The sequence below is a fragment of the Lagenorhynchus albirostris genome, chromosome 20 (genome assembly GCF_949774975.1).
Source record: "Lagenorhynchus albirostris chromosome 20, mLagAlb1.1, whole genome shotgun sequence".
Classification (NCBI taxonomy): Eukaryota; Metazoa; Chordata; class Mammalia; order Artiodactyla; family Delphinidae; genus Lagenorhynchus; species Lagenorhynchus albirostris.
In genome coordinates, this window is record NC_083114.1 from 53,956,457 (window position 1) to 53,978,463 (window position 22,007).

A 22,007-nucleotide genomic window follows, 5' to 3' on the forward strand; every position below is an offset into this window, starting at 1 on the left:
GAAAACAGTGGGATTGTGTTTACCTCGCTAAGGACAGCTACCTGCTGGTAGAGCTGGGATCTGCCCAGGCAGTGACAGCAAATTCCGTGGCCCGGACTAAGGCTGACCTGATACATTTCCTTTGTGTACCACAGTACATACAAAAACACAAGTGCACTGTCACCCGGGGTCCCCACCACCCGTCAGGACAGACGTTCCCACCAGATGCTACTTGTTCTCACAGGTGGTCACCAGTTCACACAGCACCAGGGGATCAAAGGCAACAACCTGTTTCAGGTAAAGGGGACACAGACATGACTCTTCCTGAAGCCCCGTGAACTCCCTCAAAGGCTCTCCTGCGCCCCACTGCTTCACCCTACCACTGACACAGGGCGTCAGAGACGGCTGGCGCCTTAGCCCACCTTAAAGTAAGTCAGCCCGAGAGTACTCCCCCTTCACGCGTTATCCGATTTTCTCTTTAGCACAAATCTGGGAGGGAAAAAAAGCTATAAGGAGCAGCACAAGAAAGATGACTCCGGGTTAAGGCAGTTCAGGATCTAGTACAGAGCACAAGCTCCCCACACCTCCTTCAACTACAACACAGGCACACCAGCAGAATTCCCTCCCCGCAGAGAGAACACCCGGGCACCCGGGGCTGGCTCACGTCCACCGAAAACTCGCTGTTTTGTGTTTCTGATGCATCAATTACTTTTCCCTTCGTTTACAGGCTAGGACGCTAACACACGTAGAAGGGAAATGACCTAGTTCCTTGTGAGCAGGGCCTGTGCTCAGCCCAGAGCCTAACATGCAGCACTAAGGCGGGGTTTACGAAACGCGCGTTTCCAGATTTTCACCCAGTAAGGGTTCCGTTCTGAGCACCTACCATACACAGGAGGACACACACGAACAAAACACCTTAGGATGTTTCTTAAACGTTCACAGTTAGCTAAGGAAGACAACACACTGGCCAACCAGCTTTTCTTACGCGAGACCTGCTAAAACCACTGCTTCCCGACAGCACGCACAGGCTTAAGCAGCCGCCCGGCCCAGCGCCCGTGCAGGAGCGGCTCCGCGCCAACGCGACCCTTTCCACTCGCTCGTCTAGACCCTCACTTACATTTGGCGTCCTTTCGCCTGGCTGTGAGCAGAAAGTCCTTAATTTCCTCAATTTTGCGAGGCTGCAACACAAAGCAAAAAGAAGCAACTGTAGAGACACGCTTTTCTAGGATGGTCGGGCCCACCAGCCCCTCTCGGGGCTCGGAAGACCCTCGCACAGGCGCCCCTGCCCTCGCCCCTCAACCCCGGAAAGGCCCCAGGCAGGGGTCGTACTCACCATGGCGACGAGGCGCGGAGAGCACGGGCAGAACCTGCGGGAAAACAAGCGTCAGTGACCATGGGATGCGGGGACCAGCAGCTACCCCGCTTCCCCTCCCCGCACCCCCGAAATACCGGCCCCATCGCACTCCATCCTCCTCCCCCCGCACCTCTGATCCAGGTCCTGGGTCCCCAGACGTCACCCGGCCGTGGATTACCACGGATTACCCCCAACTCCCAACGTAGGGCTCGAAAAACACTCACCGTGAGCAGCCAGAAGCGAGGAGAACGGAAAAGAAAGAGACTTCCGTTTCCGGGCAGCTAAACCCTCCCCCAGAGGAAGCTGGGTACGGTGTCCGCAACGGGTCAAGAATAACACAGGCGTTCGCCTTTCCCCTCGCTGCGTCTCCTCCTGGATTAACAGCGCGGCTCCCCCGAAAGCAATGGGCCGCTTCCCTCCACCACTCCCTACCTCCTCTATCCTCCGGTCCAAACCCCACCTTGGCTTTGCTAGGTTTTATTTCAGATCCGGTTTGAAGACCTGTGTTAGGACTTACTATCTACTACTTTCATTAGACCTGTGTATTGGGCATCTACGCAGAGATTTTTTTTTTCTTTTAAATGGAGGGACCCTCCTACGTACATTTTACAACCTCTTTCTAGGGGTTCCTCCCTTTTCCTTCTGGTCTCCTTTGCCACGGACATCTAATCTGTCATGGGCAGGGCCCTCTTGCCCGCCTCTTCTTATTGGACGGAGCTTTTCCACCGGCTGCTTCCAATTCCTTTAAGAACTGGTACCATAAAAGCAAGTTAAAACTTGGAATAGGGGCCTCCCTGGTGGCGCAGTGGTTGAGAGTCCGCCTGCCGATGCAGGGCACACGGGTTCGTGCCCCGGTCCGGGAAGATCCCACATGCCGCAAAGCGGCTGGGCCCGTGAGCCAGGGCCGCTGGGCCTGCGCGTCCGGAGCCTGTGCTCCGCAACGGGAGAGGCCGCAACAGTGAGGCCCGCGTACCGCAAAAAAAAACAAAAAACAAAAAAAACCCAAACTTGGAATAGCTAACGTTTTATGGAACACTCACACCGGGCATCTCCTGTACTAAGCACTTTACCCATAGGGCCTCTGTGATCCTCGGGCGTGCTTGTGATGGGTGGCTCCGGTCGTTTACTCCAGTCTTACCCGCAGAGAATGAAGGCGTGTCAGTTGCTGGGAGAGGTGAAGTCAGGACTCGGAACCACGCTCCCAGACTCTTGACCACCTCCTCACTAGGCTGCCCACCTGAAACGGGCTGGCAGCTCTGGGAAGGCAGCGTTCCCTTTGCCCCTTTGGTTCCTCGCGGCCTTCACCCCATCCCTGGTATTATTTTCTCAGCACAAATTTACCCTCAGCTCTTCCAGAACGTCTTTTCAGGCAGGCTCCGGGAAACCTGAGGTTATCGATTTAATTTTCATCCTCCACTTTATTTTTAACCTCCTTACAAATGTCTACATTTTATTATATTTGTTTCCTCCCCAATTTAATAACTGCACAACAGAATGTAATTGCCCTGTGCGCATTATTACAGAGCAGCTCACCTGAAGAGAAAAGAGTCCTTTACCATGAACTTCGCTTTGAACCCACTCCCCTCCCCCCTTCCCTCCCATTAGACAAGCCCAGGCTGAGCATTTTCCTAGAGATGCTGGAGATACAGGGAAGGATAAACCCACAGTCCTTGCCCCTGGGAGATCACGAAATCCTCTAATGGTGCTAGACAGCCTTTTAAAAGTAGGCAAACTATGTTTCTGTGACTACAGATGCTTCTGGGTGTTAACAAAGAGAAAAGTTAATTGGTAGGGCCTTAATGTGAGATTATCTGAAGGTCAGGACGCCTCAGCTCTGACCTGAGAAAGACACTCTCAAATCCCCCAGCCTGACCTGACAACCCCCCTCCATCTCAGGCTGATGCCTTTCTGGTCTTTTCTCCCCCACTGCACCGCCAAAAGCAACGACCTTTTCAGCCCAGCCAACCGGTGTCTTAAGGGCACTTCCTGGCCCCAGGCATCGGCCTGTGCCTTCCCCTCTGACCCTAAGTTCTGTTTATCCTCAGAGCTCAGCTCCGCCCTCTCCTCTGGGCAGGACCCTGCACCTCTGCCTCCTGTCACCTGTCACTCATGCAGCAGTTACTCCCACCTGCCTTTCCATAGGCTGTGCGGCAATGTTATACTTCCCATACGTTTGCACTGACTTTTTTATAGAGGCGAGGACGAGGTTCTGCATTCTGTTGATAACTCCCAAAATGCACTGCTCATACATATACAGAGGTGCTCAGTGTTGACATGCAGGATCCTCGAGATGTTCGCAGCATCCGAGATCACTCACCATATGAAGGGTGGATAGATTGATGGAGGTGGATGAATGAACGAAGGGATGAAGAGAGGGAGGGAGGGAGGGAGTGATTAATTCGGACAAAGCAGTGCCTGGCACATAATAGGTCCACAAAAATATTTGTTGAGTGAATGCCTGCTGCTTCTCCCCACTGGGACCTACAGGACAGGGACAGGGAGGGGGGCTGCACCTTCCTTTTGGCAGTGATCCCAGAGACAGATGTTTGCCTCTTGTTTGTATAAGAAGAGAACATAGATGTCTAGTAACAAAACACAGAGACCAACCTCCTGGGGGTGCCAGTGGGGGAGCTCAAGGTTTCTATAAGAGCCTGGAGGCAGCGGGAGAGGAGCGGCTCCCCGAATTGCCTTTCCCACTTTATGCTGCTCTGCAGGGCTGGGCTTGTCCACGGCAGGCGTCATCCTGCAAAAACCCATGGCTGGCTCCAGGGGTTTTCCGGGGGAGGTCATACTACCTCTCTCTCTCCTCCCTCGGGTGCTGCTGTGAAGCCCAAATGGGACAACGAGAAAAGCCAGAGTCAGAGCCATCCTGCCTGCCCCGCCCCGGGTCTGAAAATCCCCGCCCGGCCCTGGGTGTAGTTTCCACCAGTGGCCACACGAGGGCGCTGAGGCCGTGACTGGAAATGGAAAGCGAAGATTCTGGCCCCTTTCTGCCTTGCATCCTAAAACCCCCGGCTGAGAGCACTTACATAATTAGAGGTAATATTTGTATGGTATTTCATACCTGACGGGGTGCTCTCATATCTACCACCTTATAAAATTTCCAAGAGGCCCCCAGGAGGCCCACGCCTTTGTCTGGCGGCAGGGCTGTCCTTTAAACCATCTTGGAAGGGGGTTATTTTGAATCTGCTGACTTGGGAAAAGGTTGATGAGGGAGGGAAGGAGGCAGGGTGCGGGCACGGAGGCTGGTGCTTTTTGGGGGGACCCAAGAGGACTAAAGGAACGCAGGTTTCTTCCCTCCTCCAGCCCCCAAGGAGTCCAGGAGAATCTCAGGTGCTCCCGAGGGATGCAGGTTCGATATTCTCCCAGCTGCTGTGCTTAAAGCCACAAGGCATGGCTGGTCGGGCTGGAACAGGGTTTCTCAAACTCAGCACTGCTGGCTTTTGGGATCGTTCTGTTTTTTGGGGGGAGGGGTGTTCTGAAACTTGTAGGATGTTCAGCTCTCCCTGGCCTTTACCCACCGGATGCTGGACCCTCACAACTGTGACAGACAAACGCATCTCCAGACATTGCCACGCGTCCCTGGGGGGCAAAATCACTCCACGTTGAGAGCCACTGGACCGGAAAGACAAAACCAAGAGGATGTTCTTTATTATAATGACGTCTGTCCTGCACCTGTGGCCAGGTACTCATGGGCCCAGGCCTCTGTCTTTGCACCCCATGGCCATTGCTCATATTGGTACCCAGCCCTTGCTCTGGGATGCTCGAAGGTTCAGCATCCTTTTCTGCTGCTTCTCTGTGGGTCTCTGGCTGGCTGGCAAGATGGATGTGGCCGGGTAGTCAGTCACCAGGAGCACGTGTGGCCCCATCGGCCAGAAGCCCTGAACCTTAGGAATGGTGTTCTCCTCCTTGGCAGCTGGAGGACCGTTTCCAGTGGGAGGCCTTGTGTGGGGCTGGGGGTTGGGTGAGGGGGGGGTGGAGGGGAGAAGGCAGAAGAAGCTCCTGCAGAGCCTGCCTTTAAGGGGCCTCTAAGAGAGCAAACACCCACCCGCCCAGACGGCCCATTGACTGATTAAACGGATTCAACCCATTTTTAGAGAGTTCCTTCTGTCGGCCAGGCGGTGAAGATGCAGAAATAAAATACGGTCTGCATCTCTGTCCCCATCTCCAGAGAATCACAGACTAGCAGGAGCGGCACTGATAAGGCAGTAAGTGCTTCTCACTGTGGGACCAGATGGGGACCGTGGGAGATTGATCCGGGCTGGGGACAGGCTGGGTCCAGGGAAACCCGCCAGGAGGAAGTAACAATGATGCTGATTCACAACAGAGAGAACCCACCCAACACACTCAGCAGCCAGCCGGCAAGAGCAAACCTTCAAAGCAAATATGTTCCAGGGGCGACAAGAATAAAGAAGCAATTGGATTAGGTGGCCTCAGTCCAGGAGGTCTTCCTGGAGGAGGCGTTGTGATAGGATTTATGGAAAACTGACCCTGGAGACAGATAGTCTTGGATTCAAGTCCTGTGTCTGGCTGGGAGAACTTGAACCAGTCTCCTGGCATCTCTGAGCCTCAGTCTCTGTTGAGGAGGGATATTAATCCCTCCTTCCAAGCCTTTCACACCCCTATGCCAATTGGGTGTAGCCCACATGACTGTCTGCCACTTCCCTGCCTTGCTTAGCAGAAACCACAACAGAAAACGCTTAGCCCAGCAGCTGGCTCTGGGACTGTGAACTGAATGTAAGTCAAGAGTTGCCAGTGGATTTGGAGAACTACAACCCAGAGAAGAGGAGGTGGGCTGGGGTGGCCCTAGACTTGGTGAGGCCGGCAGAGGGCACCCCTGAGAAAGTCTGCCTGGTCTTGCCCAGAGGGGACACAGCCAGTTTTGACAGATGCCACCTCCTCAACTCCCCTGCTTCCACCAACCCTTTTGCACCGTGAACGGCTTCCACGGTGTCCAACCTGCTACCGTAAAAAGGATGGATTAGACAGCGTCCACCAGCAGAGAGGAAAATAATATCGGGGCAGAGAATCCATCTTGAGCGTAAGGGACAAACACCCCTCCTATATATCAACGTATGCCAGGGTGAGGGGGACATGAGAGAGAGAAAGAAAAAGGGCACGGTCCCTTCAAAGCAAGGGACAGGGGTCAACCTATCGGCTTGTATATATCTTGCATTATGCAGCAGGAGAGAGAAAATCAATAGAGCTGTCAGCAGTGTAATGCATTCAGTATTGCAGACGGTCCCATCTCAGGATGCTCCAGATAGATGCTTCAAATTAAAAAACAGGGAAGGGGGAGAGGGCTGCAAGGGTGGCAGATAAACGCCCTGACAGACCAGAGGGAAAGAGGGGACACGACTGAGGACCTGGGAAAATTAAAGTCCATAAATCATGAGCCTTGGAGAGCATCCTGGGTATGAATGACAGGAGACCTTCATCAGCAGTGGTGCCGGGTCTTGGACCCCCCTCTGCCAGGTGGGGGTCCCAGGGAGGGAGGGGAGAGCGTGGAGAGGCCGCTAGTATTAATGGTGTTTTAAATTATTTATTTATTTATTTATTTTTGCCGCGCTGCGGGGTCTGCAGGAGCTTCATTCCCCGACCAGGGAGCGAACCCGGGCCCACGGCAACGGAAGTGCAGGGTACTAACCACTGGACCGCCAGGGAAGCCCCTATTAAAGGTGTTAATGCCGGGGCCTTGGGGGTCGGACTAGACTGGGGTGTGAGGGGTGGAAGGGGTGCGGAAGCAGGATGAAGTGATTGCCAACCTCATAACCTGGGCCGTGTGGGTCCTTTGGTCGGGGCGCAGGCCAGTGGGTGCAGCATCTCCCTCAGCCTCAGAGCCTTTGCCCTCCTGCTTTCCTCACGGTGGCCCCCAGGGCTGCATCCCCCCTCCCTTGGAGGGAGTGGGGGAGCCTGGATGGCCCACGTGTCCTTCCCGGAGCTGGCCGGCCCTGGCTTAAGACCTAGGAACGCTGGGAAAGACCTGTGCATAGGGTGAAGAGCCTGCCCCCCGCCAGTCCCCCCCCCCCCGCCCCGGCAGGAAGCCACGTGCCCCTCCCCCTCCCCCAAGGGGCCACCTGCCCAGGGTGGGCCAACAGAGAAGAAAACCAGTCCCCCCCACCGCCATCAAGGTGTCAAGGGCAGGACGGTGCTGGCTCCGGGAGAGAGCCACTGCCCACCAACACCGTCGCCCACCGCCGTCTGAAGCCACCCAGATCCTGACCGGAAACAGCACAGCAAGACTGAGTGACTGCAGGATAATTTTTTTTTTTAATTTTATTTTATTTATTTTTTATACAGCAGGTTCTTATTAGTTATCTATTCATACATATTGGTGTATACATGTCAATCCCCATCTCCCCATTCATCCCATCACCGCCACTTTGATTGGAGGATAATTTTAACCACAGGACTGGGTTTGCAGGAGCGAGCAGCAGGTACACGGAAGCAAGAGGGAGACCTACCCCTGGGCCTGCGGGTGGCCGGGGGCGTCACCTGGACCCGGGACAGCAAAGCTGTATGGGGGGAGGGGCCGCCTCACTGACCAGGGCTGAGACCTTCCCCCCAAGAACACGCTCAGCCCTCCTGCAGCCTGTCAGGGAGAGACCTGGGATGAGTACCCCCAGCTCATTGTCTTTCCTCCCTCCATCCCTCCTTCTCTCCAGCTCTCCTTCTTCGCGGGACGCGGAGCAGGCTGGAGGCTCCGACCTGGAGGGGCCAGCCAGCGTATATTCACAGAGCAGGGAGCCCATCGACAACAGCCCTCGGGGTGGCCTCATGACCTAATGTGGCCGTGTCACCGCCTGGCTCCTTCGCGGTCCCGAGGCAGAGGAGTCCCCAGGGCTCAGCGGGCTCCCTTCCGTCCTGTCCATCATCCAAGCGTACCCCACACTCCCTGATCCCCGGAACCCCGGCCACGTCTACAGGCTCACGTGCCGGCAACAGGCACAGACGAGCTCTGCGCTCCGGCCGGCGCACATCCTACGCGCAGGGGAGCCGCGCGCCCCGCACAGCGACACACTGGTCGCGCTTCCCGAGAAACAGGGAGGCCCGGGGTTGCTTCACTAGGTTATGTCAACCAGGACAAGTTCTACCAATTAAACTGGTGACCGCATTTCCAGAAGCAATTATGGAGTGCTGCACTGCCTCGCAAGGTGAGGAGATTAAGGAGAGCGCTCAAGGCTGCGGCGGCTGGAAGCGCGTCCACCTGCCTCTGAGCACGTGCGCCCTTGGAGAGGGAGAGAGTCCCGCGGAGGAAGCCGGAGCTCGGGGGAAGGAGGCCGGCGGCCCCACGGGTTCAGGGTGGGAACTGGGACTCTGTTCCCCTGTCTTTCCTGTTTCCTTCTCTGGTGTGTACGAGCAGGGAAAAACAATTTGTGCGAATCTAGACTCCATCCCAGGGGGACAGGGAGACGCGTTTCCTGCTTGTGAAGGGGGAGGCGCGAACTGGCCGGGGCCTCCGTGGTGAGAAACCTTTGCCACCGCCTCCTCCCAAAGGCTCGCGAGCAGTCGGATCCCTCCCACGTGGCGGAAATCGCAGCATCTTTGGAGACAGAAGGATGGAGACAGAAGTGGCCCCGAGCAGCCCCCTGCTTGGCTGAGTCTCGGGAAAGGCGGGTGTGCACGGGGGTGGGGGGGCTGCTTCCCACAGCCTGCAGCTCCAACGCCTGGCTCTGCTCCCCGCCTCACGCCCTCCCCTCAACTTGCTCTCTGGATCACCTGGTGAGGTGACAAGGGCTGTTACCTGTGCTCTGCCGTCGTCCCTCCCCTAGAGTTCGCCTGTGGCCTCTGGAAAGAGTTAGCTTCCGGGGCTGCAGGTCGGGGAGTGATAGAAAGTGGCAGGGAGGGAGGGGGCAGTTGGGTCAACGTCTCCCCTCCCCTACTCTGCTTCCTTCTTACCTGTTCAGAATTTCCCCCTCAGCCCTTGTGGGGCAGGCTGATCTCCTATTAATGAGCAAGACAGGTGCAGTTGGCTTTTTTTTTTATTAATTATTTTTGGCTGCCTTGGGTTTTCATTGCTGCTCGCAGGCTTTCTCTAGTTGCGGTGAGTGGGGGCTACTCTTCGTTGTGGTGCGCAGGCTTCTCACTGCGGTGGCTTCTCTTGTTGTGGAGCACGGGCCCTAGGCACACGGGCTTCAGTAGTTGTGGCACGTGGGCTCAGTAGTTGTGGCTCGTGGGCTCTAGAGCACAGGCTCAGTAGTTGTGGTGCACGGGCTTAGTTGCTCCCTGGCACGTGGGATCTTCCTGGACCAGGGCTCGAACCTGTGTCCCCTGCCTTGGCAGGCGGATTGTTAACCACTGTGCCACCAGGGAAGTCCAAGGATGCCTTGTTACTTGGGCATGGACTGCTTCCCTGGTGAAATACTCAAAGCCTTTTGCCTCCCTCTCCAGTGACCAACTGGGTCACAGGTTGCTGAGAGAAGGCCCAAGCTGAGGTGATTCCTTGAATTTACAAATACGTATTGAGCCCCTGCTCTATGCTGGGACTGGGCGTCTCGAAATGAATAAACACATTTTCTGTCCTCATGGAGCTTGTCCTCCAGCTGTGAGGTGGGCCAGTTTCTCAGCTCTGTCCACCCCTCTCACAGCTCCCGCTGAAGACACAGCAGCCGTGTGACCCCCTGCCCCATGACCGTATGACCCCCATGTACCGTGATGATGTGACCCTGCCCCATGACCTCAGATGACTGGACTGGCCTGGGACCAGAGCTTAGAGACTCTGGCTTGTTATGTGGCTGATTGGTCTGGGGTTTCATGCAAACCAGGGGCCCAGGGGCACCTCTTTGGGGGAAGCCACGATGGGTACATGTAAGCAGGATTCAGGGACTAGGGCTTCAGAGAAAGAGCAGCTGTTGGACATCTTCCTAGTGGCTGTGACGGCAGCTAAACTTTCTGCCCCAGGTCCTGTGAAGTTCACCTCCCCCTTCCCTTCCTGCATATTTCTACCTTTTCCTGAAGCTGCTTTGAATTGATTTTCATTTGGGAAACAAATGATCCCTGGCGTAGAAGACAAGGTGAAAGTCCAGGTTGGGTGCACAGAGGAGGGGGCTGGGCTCCTTCCGGGGCCTCAGCAAATGACCGGGGCAGAGAAGGGAGACAGAAGGGGCATCCCAGGGAGTGGGGGGAGAGCCTGGCAGAGGGAACCGCCCACACAAAGATGGGCAGATACGCAAGTGGGTGACATGCTCGGGGACCTTTCAACGGGGGTATGCTGGCAAATGCGTAAAATCTGGCTTTTTCTGACCTAAATAAGTAAGTAAGTAAGTAAGTAAATAAATAAATAAATAGGTCCTCTGTAGCATGTGCTGATTCCCATGGTGTAAATCCTCCCACCGTGGTCAATTTCAGGTTGCCAACGTGATGTCAACTTTTGAATGCGGAACAAGTGGCTCCCATGAGCTGGTAGAGCCGATTCCAGGAGACCACCCATCAGGTCAGCAGGTCAGCGCCTAGATGCAGGGGCCACGTGGGGAGGACAGGAGGCGGGAGAGGAGGGTGGAGATGGGATTGGGAGGGGCTTCGAATGTCACGTTTGGGAGTTTGAGCTTCAGTCTGAACTGGCCTTGATTGGGTGCTTTGGGTGGGCGTGTGAATCAGCAGCTCTAGGCTCTTTGTGGTCTGCTGTGGCCTGGCCTCCCCTTCAGCTGGTCCCCTGAACATCCCCAGGGAGTCTGTTGGAGCCTGGTATTGGACCTGGAGAGGGGTGCCCAGAATGCGAGGTGCACTGTTTCCAAAGAGAGAGGGAGAAGAGGACTGACCCGCAGCCAGCTGTGCCACGGGGCCATCCCTCATCCTAATAAGTCCATCCAAATCTCAGTTGCTAATGAGGATTTTAATGGTCACAGGCTGACAAGCGAGACTGAGAGGGGAGACAGGAAGGTCGTTACGAAAGTGAAGTATGTAGCTATGTGGCACGCCACTGCTGCCCCACCTGCCCACCCAGAATGGGTGAGACGTGGGGAGCAGGGACTGGCTTGCCCACACCTTGTGCGCCCCTGGCTGGGCCTGGGGGTCAGCACCACGGACAGGGGATGGTTTTGCTCTGTGTTCCCAGTAGTCAGGAATGCAGGCCCCGTCTGCTCCCTAATAACGTTTGCTTTTCCAAACCTCAGACGGGATGTCACCTCCCTTTGGAAATCTTGAGTGCAGCCCCAGATGGTGTCAGCATGGCAACCTTTGCACAGTCTCTTAGCACCTACGTCAGGGTGCTGAAATGCTTCATTTCCTTGGCTGTGCTCCCTACTAATTTGTAAGCAGCTTGAATGCAGTGTCTGTATTATCCTCTCCATATCCTGAATCCTGACCACATGCCCAGCACTGTGCAAGGCATAGGGAGAGAATTTGTTGAGAAATGAATGAGCGAATGAATGAACCAGTGAATAAATGAGTAGATAGGGGAGTGAGGGAAAGAATGCATGAACAATGTGTTCAATGAAACAATCAATGGATATAGAATCACAGCCAGGCCATTGAAGGAGTGGGTAGATTTGGATATAAAAGAAATATCCCATCCTTTAGACTGCACAAGGTGGACGGGGAAGTTAGAACAGAGACTTCCAGAAATTCCCTTATCCCCCACCTCCCATTCTTCCATAATATAGGGCTATTTAGAATAAAAACTACACATTTCAGCATTCCATGCAGATATCTGTGGCCATGTGACTAATTTATAGCCAATGGGGTGTAAGGAGAAATGGTGTAAAGGGAGGGGGCGTCGCCTTCTCCTTCCCTTCCTCCTTCCTATTGGCTGAAATGTGGGGGTGATGGCTGGAGCAGGGGCAGCCATTTTAGACTTGGAATCCAGCCAGTTTGAAGCACCATGATAGAAGAAGAGTGAGTCTTTTGAGGACTCTGCAGAACAGAGCTTCTAGACTAGCCCTGGGCTGCTAACATCTAGATTACAGTTGGAGGGAGAAATGAATCTCTAACCTTTTCTTCTGTTATTTTAGGTTTCAATGCTCACTGAAACTAATCCTAAGTAATATATGCGCTATCATGAAAGAGAGACTCAAACATAAGAATAAAGGTGCAAATCAGTGCAATGTATGTAAATCATGGAAGCTGGCACTGAGCAGGGTTGCCCAAGGTTCACCCAGGGTGACATCTGAGCGGGGTGTGGAAGGAGGGAGGAGGCACATGAGGAGGAGTAGGGTGGGGGATTGTTAGAATGACGACTGGGCTCCCAGATCCCGGGCCCCTGTCCTCATCCAGCCTGGAGCGGCTGCTTGCATTTGTCCCTGTGCTCAGCATCCTGGGAAGAAGGAAGGCAGCTGGTCGAGGCTCCCAGGTCAGGGCAGCCAGGAATCCTGGCTGGGGCTTGGGACACAGAGAAGACCAGAGATGAGAGGAAGACCACTGGACAGGGAACCAGATTGTGTCAGATCTCTGTTTTCTCTATTTCCTCTCCCAAATGGGAAGGCTCTCGTTCATGGCTGGCCACTGGGTTGTTTTTTGGGACAGTCCATCAGGCTGGGGCAGGGGAGGCCTGTGGCTATGACACCGTCCCACGGCCTGGTTCTGTGCATTTGGGGAGGAGCTCCGATGGAGGGTGTGGTGGGCAGGATTCTCAAATGACCTCCAATGACCCACACCCTTCAAAATTCCCTCCCCTTGTGTGTGGGTAGGACCTGTATCTTGCTTCTCGCCCAAAGAATATGGCAAAGGTGAGGGGATTTTGCAGATGTAATTAAGGTCCTTAAACAGTTAACCTTAAAAAAAACCCAGAAAACAGTTAACCTTAAGTTCGTCAAAACTGAGATTATCCTGGTGGGCCTGACCTAATCAGGTGAGCCCTTTAAGAGAGGGACTGGAAATCAGAGACTCCCTTTCCTGCTGACCTTGAACAAGCAAGCTGCCAGGATTTCTACTGCTGTCAGGAAGAATGAATTCTGCCATGAACCACATGTGCTTGCAAGGGGACCCTGAGCCTCCAAGGAGACCCCAATCCCAGCCACACCTTGAGTGCAGCCTGGTGAGACCCCAGCAGAGGCCCCAGCTAGACCGTGATCAGACACCGGACCCACGGAAGCTTTACTATCATAAACGTGTCTTGCTCTAAGCCACGACATTTGGGGTAATTTGTTATGTGGCAATAAAAATTTCATACAGAGGGTCCAGTGTGTCTGGATTGACCCTGCTTTGGTCCAGCCTCACCGCCCGCCTCTCTCAAGCTGGGATGTGTGGCTGCAATCACTGCTCATGGCGATGTGATAATGAGAGAGAAAATTAAAATCCAAGATGGAGCGATTCAAAGACCGTAATCTCAGCGCACAGTGGCATTTAGATTTCCCATTATTGATCCCCTCAGTGGATATTCTCCAATCTCGTAATTACAGGAGGACTTTTTCAATTTGGGCTGAATTGCCTTTTTCAATTTGGGCTGAATTGCCTCCCCTTTCCCCCATGCCCCTCCTTGATTTCTTTAAACTCACAGTAATGCACGGTAGATTGTAGGCAGCTGTGGAGTCTAAATAAACGGTGCTAATCACTTTAATTGAAATCCAATTGCAGCGGCCGGAAGGTTTCTCTGAGTGGCAGAGCAGGAGGTGAATCCTGTCCTTGGCTTGGGGCCGCTCAGGGACATTTGCTTTCTGGGGCTGACCCCCTGCGAGTTCCTGGGTTCCCTTTTAGTCCTGGGAGATGCTGACAGGTGCTGGGATCTGCTGAGCTAAATGTATCCCCCTGCCTCCAGGTATCATTTAGGCCAGTCTCTGCCAGGATCCCTGAGCAAACACACTGAATCCTTTATTCTCTGCTCTTGTTGGCCACCGAGTGGTTCTCTTTATCAGCTAACCCACTGGTTCTCGAGGAGGGGGTGGGCAGATCTGTCCCCCTCCCCCAAGAATATTGGGTGGTGACAGGAGACATTTTGGGTGTTATAACCCGGGAGGAGAATTTCCACTGGCATCTAGTGAGTGGAGGCCAGGGGCTTTGCTCAACACCCTCCAGGGCACAGGATGGGCCCCAGCACACAGGATGATCTGACCCCGAATGTGAATAAATAGTGTGGAGGTTGGGAAAGGAAAATCAAAATGAAGTCAGGGGCTTCCCTGGTGGCGCAGTGGTTGAGAGTCCGCCTGCCGATGCAGGGGACACGGGTTCGTGCCCCGGTCCGGGAAGATCCCACATGCCGCGGAGCGGCTGGGCCCGTGAGCCATGGCCGCTGAGCCTGCGCGTCCGGAGCCTGTGCTCCGCAACGGGAGAGGCCACAGCAGTGAGAGGTCCGCGTACCGCAAAAAAAAAAAAAAAAAAAAAAAAAAAAAAAAAAAAAATGAAGTCAGTATTGCTAAGAGAGCTCTCTGAAATGGAGCAGGGAGGCCATCCAGGAGATGTGACTTAGGCACGTCTCAGCCCGGCTAGAGTCTGACCTTTTGACATGATGAAACCACCCAGACCATCTGCCAGAAACTCAAGATGCTTATTGGACCCTTACGCTAAAATAACTTGTGACAGTCTATCCACTTATCCGACTCCTGTCCAGAGCCCCTCCTACTGTTGGCCAGGAGTATGTAAAGGAGAGATTGTCCCACTGAAGTAATTATCACTGCAGGCACCAGGGAGACATACACTGCTCACTAAAAACATATTTCCCTAGCAAGTCCATTAAACCTGGCATTTAACTAGGAATCACAAATCTCAGGCCCAGAGAGACCCTGCGGCTCTGTAACCCAGGAACACGGGGAGCCACTGGCTTTACAGTTTCTGCTTCTCACGGCTCCTTTCTCCAGTTTTTAGCAGGGAAAGATGACTCCCTGGCTGCCTGCCTGACTCCCCCCAGCCCGTGAGAAGCCACGAATCTCTGGCTCATGGAGTGTTTGTCAGGTGGGGTGCCGGGAGTACAAAGAATAACTCAGGTCTAGTAGAGAGTCTGCAAGACTCTTAAGTACGTGGTCCAATCCTGTCCCCATCTGAAATGGGGGGTCTCTGGGGTCCCCTCTTCGCTCGCCTTGTGCTCTCCATGGTCCTGAAAACTGGCCAAGACTGTTGGAACCCGGGGCCAACATCCCAGCCAAAGAACCATGCAGATGAGACTTGAGGAAGGTCACCTGCCCAGGAGGTGACTCTGTTCAGCAGGGTAACACCTTCCACCCTTAAAGAAAGTAGCACCAGTGCAGTTTCCCAGGAGGGTGACTGGAACAAGGGCCTGTAGAGGAACAGCTGGGCCCAGGGAGGGGACCCATTGCTCTCGCCCTCTCTGGTGCCTGTCTCTCCCTTTTCCCGCGTCCTTTCTGTAGACCCTCCCTGTGACCGAGGTCCCTTGATTGAGGGACCACAGATCCTCATTGGCCAGGCTTATGCCTAGTGTCCTGGCATGATAATTAAAGCCTCCCCCTTTCGTGCGAAAAGATATTCTGGCTCAGACCTTCAGTTACATGGGAGGGGGGCCATGAGGACACCTGGGGACAGCGTGGCCACGAGACAAGGCTGGAGAGACCATGGTGGAGGGTGTGGTCTGTGGCTGGCGCCAGTTTGAGAATGGTAACTTACTTGTCCACAAGCAAGTGACTGCAGGCCTCGAGAGGATGCATTTAGAAACTTTCATAGCAACTGACAAAGACATGTTACGGCTGATGGTTTAATTGTAAGAAAAATTAGGCTGCTTTTGGTGAGTTATTTAAATTTCGTTTTTCTAATAATTCCTTTTTTTTTGCGGTAGGCGGGCCTCTCACTGTTGTGGCCTCTCCCGTTGCGGAGCACAGGCTCCGGATGCGCAGCCTCAGCGGCCATGGCTCACGGGCCCAGCCATGGGGCATGTGGGATCTTCCCGGACCGGGGCACGAACCCATGTCCCCTGCATCGGCAGGCGGACTCTCAACCACTGCGCCACCAGGGAAGCCCTAATAATTCCTTTTTATATTACTTTTACAGAATATTAATGGTATAGCCATTTGGGAAAAGAGTGTGGCAGTTTCTAAAAAAGTAGAACATATGATCCCTATGTTTAAAGTTACCATATGCCCCAGCAATTCTAGGTATATATATATATATATCCCCAAGAAAATTGAAAATATACATCGTACATGAAAGTTCATTGCAGTATTATTCACAGTAACCAAAAAAAAAAAAAGGAAACAACCTAAGTGTCCATCAACTGAGGACTGGGATCTATTCCTACAATGGAATATTCTTCAGCCATGAAGAGGAATACAGTACGGACACATGCTACAGCATGGATGAACCTAGAAGATGTCATGCCAAGGGAAAGAGGTCAGACTCAGAAGGTGTATGATTCCAAGTTGATAAAGTGTCCAGGATTAGCCAATCCATAGAGGCAGAAAGTAGATTAGTGGTTGCCAGGTTGCCAGGACTGGGCGGAGGAGTGACAGCTAATGAATGCAGGGGTTCCTTTTGGGGTGATGAAAATGTTCTGGAATTAGATCGCGATGATGGTTGCACAGCCCTGCAAATACACTAAAACTCACTGAATCACACATTTGTGAAGAGTGAACTTTATGGCATGTGAATTACATCCTAAAATTTTTTTTTAAGTATTGATCTATTACTGATTGGAAACTAATAAAGCACTGGTCCTGCACCGCAGGGAGCTGAGAAGCACTTCAGAGGAGGGAGCCGAGTTCCAGTCAAGGGCAGGAGGGACCCAGATTCATTCCCGTGGGTGTAACAGCAGGGACCCCAGGGCCCCCCCTCCCAGCCAGCAGCTCAGCGTTAGGATAACCAAGCAGGTGTCCCTTACGCTCTGTGATGGGCAGCTCCGGGCGTCGGTCAGCTCATGAGAAACGGGGCACTGGGAGCGTCCCGACGGCCCTGAGAGTTAGTCCCCCAACACCTCGAAATAAAACTTCTACAAGAAGAGACTTTTTCTGGGGCAGTGTGGGTGGACTGGCTTTCCTGACCTTGTCTCTACTCCCACTTCAGCTGGGAGCCGCACGCCGCAGAGACACGGTCCCCACCATCAGGCAGGAGGTGTGCTGGGATCTGGGGCCAGCCTGCCTCTGCCGGCAGAAGCGGAGACCAGGGCCTTGTTTTCTTGCCCTGATTCCTGCTAAATCCGAGGGGCCTGCAGCCATGAATTGTGGGCAGAGCTGACAGCCAGGGCCACCTGCCCGATCAGTACCTGGCCCGCTGGGCCGTGAGCAAAGCAGAAGCCGTCTGGAGCCAGGGTGGATCCTGACAACCAGAGCAGTGATCATTGCCAGAGTCTAACGGACGCCCCCTCAACGCTTGGCTCGATGCTAAGAGCTTTACAAATGCTGTCACCAGATGTCCCTAAGCCTCCTGTGGGTGTTGTTGTCTCTAAGTTACTACCGAAAAAAAGGAATCTTCGAGAGAAGCTAAGTGGCTTGTCCAGGGCCCCACAGCTACTTTGTGGAGGAGCCTTGAATGTAGATCTGCTTGCCTTCACCCCTGCACCCACCGTGCCCTCCCGGTGCCCGCATGCCGGGTAGATGGAGCAGCTGACGGAGAGGAGTGAAGCCTGCAGAGGTGACGAGGGAGGTGGGAGGGGCCGCCTGAACGTGGCGGGGTTCCCTCGCTGGTGGAGGATCGCCCACGTTTTCCCTGTCACAGCCCTGCTTGGGTAGATGGATGGGCGGAAAACTGGCCCTGGTGCTGGACAACCGCAGGGCCCGGCTGGGAGGGAGACAGGGGAATGGACAAGATGACCTACAGTCCTTGAGTCTAACGTTGTGTGGCTGACACAAGGGAAGTTCTGGGAGCATCCCAGAATCTGGGCTCTCAGGTGCTCTCTCCTGACGTTTCCATGCTTGCGTTCTGGCTACCAGACATGTGTTGGGTGGACCTGGTGTCTTGGTCCAACCGTGGTGAACCAGGAAAGATGTAGGAGACCCAGATCTTCTTGGGGTTTTCAGGGAAACGTGAGGGCACGTGGCGGCGCTATAAGGAAAGCACTGACGACGAGAGCAAGCTGAGACCTCCGAGGGCCTGAGCCGAGGCTCCCTGGGCGAAGCTTCTAGAAGACAGCACTTTGGGGTGGGGTCCGGAAGAGAAGGGAAGGAAGCCAGCTGGTGGAGGGGGTAGAGGCTGGGGCAGGGGGCATTCCAGGACACCTCCACCGTCGTTTAACTTTCATTTTGTAACTGCAGGCATCACTCACTCTGAATGCAGATCGTAAAAATTACAATTGATGTTTCAATTAGTTATAATTTACAGAGCGATTATATTTAATTTCTCTTTTATTGTGTTTTAATGGCTTCAAATTTCTTGTTGATGAGATTCAACCCCTGCTCTGAAGTCACCAGCCCGGAAGGTGGGGAGGGGGCTTGGGTTCCTAAGCGGGGCTATCGCTCCAGGGCTCCTGGCTGCCTTGGATGTCCCCTCGCTGGCCCAGTGCCTCACACCAGTCTTTGCTATCACAGCCGGGGTTAGGGGCAAAGGAAAACCTGCAGGCGGGGGAGGAGAGGAGGCCTGGGGGCCCTTGCCCTGCAGGCATCTGTTGAAATTATTCTGCTAGTGGAGAAGAAGCATTAGCATCTTCTTAACTAAGGATCTGGGGGAACGAGGCAGAGACAGGAGGCGGGGCGGGGAGAGAGCTGAGCGGGTCTGCGGTGGGGAATCACTGAGTTGAGCCCCTCCCCCGGGCTTCCGGAACCAGAGGCCACCTCGGGAGGGGGCTCAGCGGCCGGCAGCCTGAAGCACAGAAGAGAGAAGCTGGGAGAGCGGGGTTGTGCCTAGCGCGTTTGCATCGCTTGCCAAGCAGGGCTCCAGAAGCGCGTGGTCACTGCCGGTGCTTAATAAAGATCAGATCCCGCCTGGGTTTTCTTGGCCCCACGCTCCAGCGTGGCCCCAGACGGGAGCTCCTTGGGAGCAGCTCCTTGCGATTTGGAAGCGGTTCCCTGCACGGGGCCCCTCCGCTCTTCCTGCTCCGGAGGGATGGCGGCTGGGGGTGGGGGATGATGCGGACCTTGGCTGCAGAGGCGGCCGTGGATGTGCTTTTCTGAAACTGGGGCCTCCCAGCCCTGGCTCTGTCCCCGATGGACTGATCCCGCGCTTGGGCCCCGCACTTGGGTTAGCGTGGGGTGAGCGGCAGCTGTTCCTTCGTGGGGCTTGGTAATTGGAGGTGGCCCAGGGGTGCAAAGGCTTTCTGCTGCTTGGTGACTGTACACAATGCTGCCGGCTTTGTAGAGACTTCGGAATGTTTCCCAGGAAGGCTCCCCAGTCGTCTGAAAAGCAGACTGGCCTCTGCCGTGTCTGAGAACAAGGAGGGAGGCCGGCTCCACAGGGCTGCCCTCCTCCTAGCTTCCCAGGTGGGAGGCAGGAGTCAGCACATCAAAGTCCCGGGAACCGGGGACTGGGTGCAGATCAGAGGTCCTGAATCAAACTACTCCTGCAGGGCCAGGGGTTTCGAATTTCTGTCTAGCAGGATGCCAGGAGGGCTGAGATGCTGAATGCCGCTGGCAGGGGTGAGGGCCGAGGCTGGGCTTGCATAAGCAATGGTGACATCTGCTCCTGGGGCTGGGGGCTGATGGAGAGGATAGAGGAGGGGTCTGACCTCAGCACACCTCCTCCCCCATGCCTAGGGGTGCTGTCCTGCCCTGCCCACCACGGTGAGAGTGTACAGATTGCCAACTAGCGTTTGGAGGTTCCGGACACCTTAGCAAGGAAAGAACGCTGTTTCAAGGAATGGAAATTTCAGGCTGGAGAAGAAAAAACCAGAGGGTAACTGCATTTTCTAACTTCCAAACAATCACATTAAATGAGGAGTAGCATGAAGGCCTTGTAGGCGTTTTGCATCCTCCTGACACTGTCAGAATTTTAGACCAGAAACCCGGCAGCTCTGTCTCCAGCGCTTCACATGTACCCAGAATCATCTAGCTTCCTGACAGTTCCAATGTTTTCAGCAATGACTACTAAAGGCTCCAGTTTTTCCTAATTAATCAGATTAGAAAAAAAAAAAGAAATAGATCATTTATCAGTCTTACTGAAGGATCCTCCCCTTACTCAGCCTCCTGGGTCTGTTTATGTGTAGTGGGGTTGGGGGGCGGTGATGCGGGCATTAAACTTGAAAACCTCTAGGAGCTTCTGCATGGCACACTTGTGTCCTCGTCCTGTACACATGGCTGAGGAAGGGGTCCCTTGACCCGTGGCTCCGGCAGGCAGCAGAACTGTAATCAGTGGCTGTAGATTTGGGAAGTGATCTGGGCTCTTCATGGAGCACTTTCCAACCCACAGCCCCATGTACCTCCCAGCAGATGGCGGTGGGCACCTCTTGGCCTTGCTTCCTGTATTAGTTCCCTAGAGCTGCCCTGACAAATGACCACAAACTGGGCAGCTTAAAACAGCAGAAATGGATTCTCTTGCAGATCTGGAGGCCAGAGGCCCTGTTCCCTCTGAAAGCTCTAGGGGAGAATCCTTCCTTACCTCTTCCAGCTCCTGGGGGCTCTGGCATCCCTTGGTTTGTGGCCCCATCACTCCAATCTCTGCCTCTGTCTTCACATGGACTCGCTCCCTCTGTGTCTGTGTGTGTCCTTTTCTGTCTCTTACGGGACAGTCTCACTGGATTTAGGGCCTACCCTAATCCAGTATGATGTCATCTCAAATCCTTACCTTAACTACATCTGCAAAGACTCTATTTCCAAATAAGGTTACATCTGAGGTTCTGGGTGGAACCAAATGTTTTGGGAGACACCATTCAATAAACTGCACCCCGGGCTTCCCTGGTGGCGCAGTGGTTGAGAGTCCGCCTGCCAATGCAGGGGACACGGGTTTGAGCCCTGGTCTGGGAAGATCCCACATGCCGCGGAGCAACTGGGCTCGTGAGCCACAACTACTGAGCCTGCGCGTCTGGAGCCTGTGCTCTGCAACAAGAGAGGCTGCGATAGTGAGGCCTGCGCACCGCGATGAAGAGTGGCCCCCGCTTGCCTCAACTAGAGAAAGCCCTCGTGCAGAAACGAAGACCCAACACAGCCAAAAATAAATATAAATTTATTAAAAAAAATAATAAACTGCACCCCTCCAGCCTCTCTCCCTTCCTTTCCCTTGTAATGTACCCTCCTTTATTTGGAAAACTCTTCTGTTCCCCCCCCCCACCATCTTTGCCCATAATTCGGGTGGGCAGACAATGACAATATCCTTTTCCATCTGCCTGGCCACAGACGCAGACCTGAGACCCCTGGGAAATTATACCTGTCTCCCAGGCTGTGGGAATGGATCCAGGGGGCAAGGGGTCTGAGCTGTCAGTCATCCTGAGATTCAGATATTCCTCAGCATCCCTTCAGTGGGAGAGGGAGAGAGCCCTCTGGGCCCCTGAGCTAGGATCACGCATGTCTGGAGGGGCCTTGGCCGTCTCTTTCCCTCTTGCTGCATGGAGGAAGCTTGGCTGCAGAAGGACAGAACAAGGCCAGTGACAAAAAGAAGCAGAACCTGGAGATGGGGATGTGATGGTCAGAATAAAGAAAAACAGGCTGAATGAAAGCGGGAAAAACCAGATGCCAACATCCCGAAATGCAGGCTGCACACACCAGCTCCCTTTGCCTACACAGTCATGGGGACCACTGACTCCCCTTCTCTGCTCAAGTAAGTCCGAGTTCTGTTTCTGCCACTTGCCACGGAGCTCTAACACAGCAACATATAAAATGATGAACAGCTGTCGGCGACGGCGTCAAGGAGGGCTGGGTGAGCAACCATCAGTGACACTATTAGGAGGGAGTCGTGCTTTGGGCAGGGGGCTGGACTGGGTTAAGTGTTTTGATAAGCA

The 22,007-nt window shown here is 54.2% G+C and overlaps 1 protein-coding gene across 1 annotated transcript in view; it reads right to left on the reverse strand.

The window, feature by feature from the left end:
* Positions 1 to 22,007, reverse strand: part of RPL38 (ribosomal protein L38) — a 375,334-nt gene that overhangs the window by 2,792 nt on the left and 350,535 nt on the right. The window contains exons 2-3 of the mRNA XM_060135283.1: positions 1,313 to 1,347; positions 1,097 to 1,157 (exon numbers count right to left, since the gene is read on the reverse strand). Of these exons, the coding sequence (XP_059991266.1) occupies positions 1,097 to 1,157; positions 1,313 to 1,315 (64 nt within the window). The 5' untranslated portion in view covers positions 1,316 to 1,347. The remainder of the gene's footprint in view (positions 1 to 1,096; positions 1,158 to 1,312; positions 1,348 to 22,007) is intronic.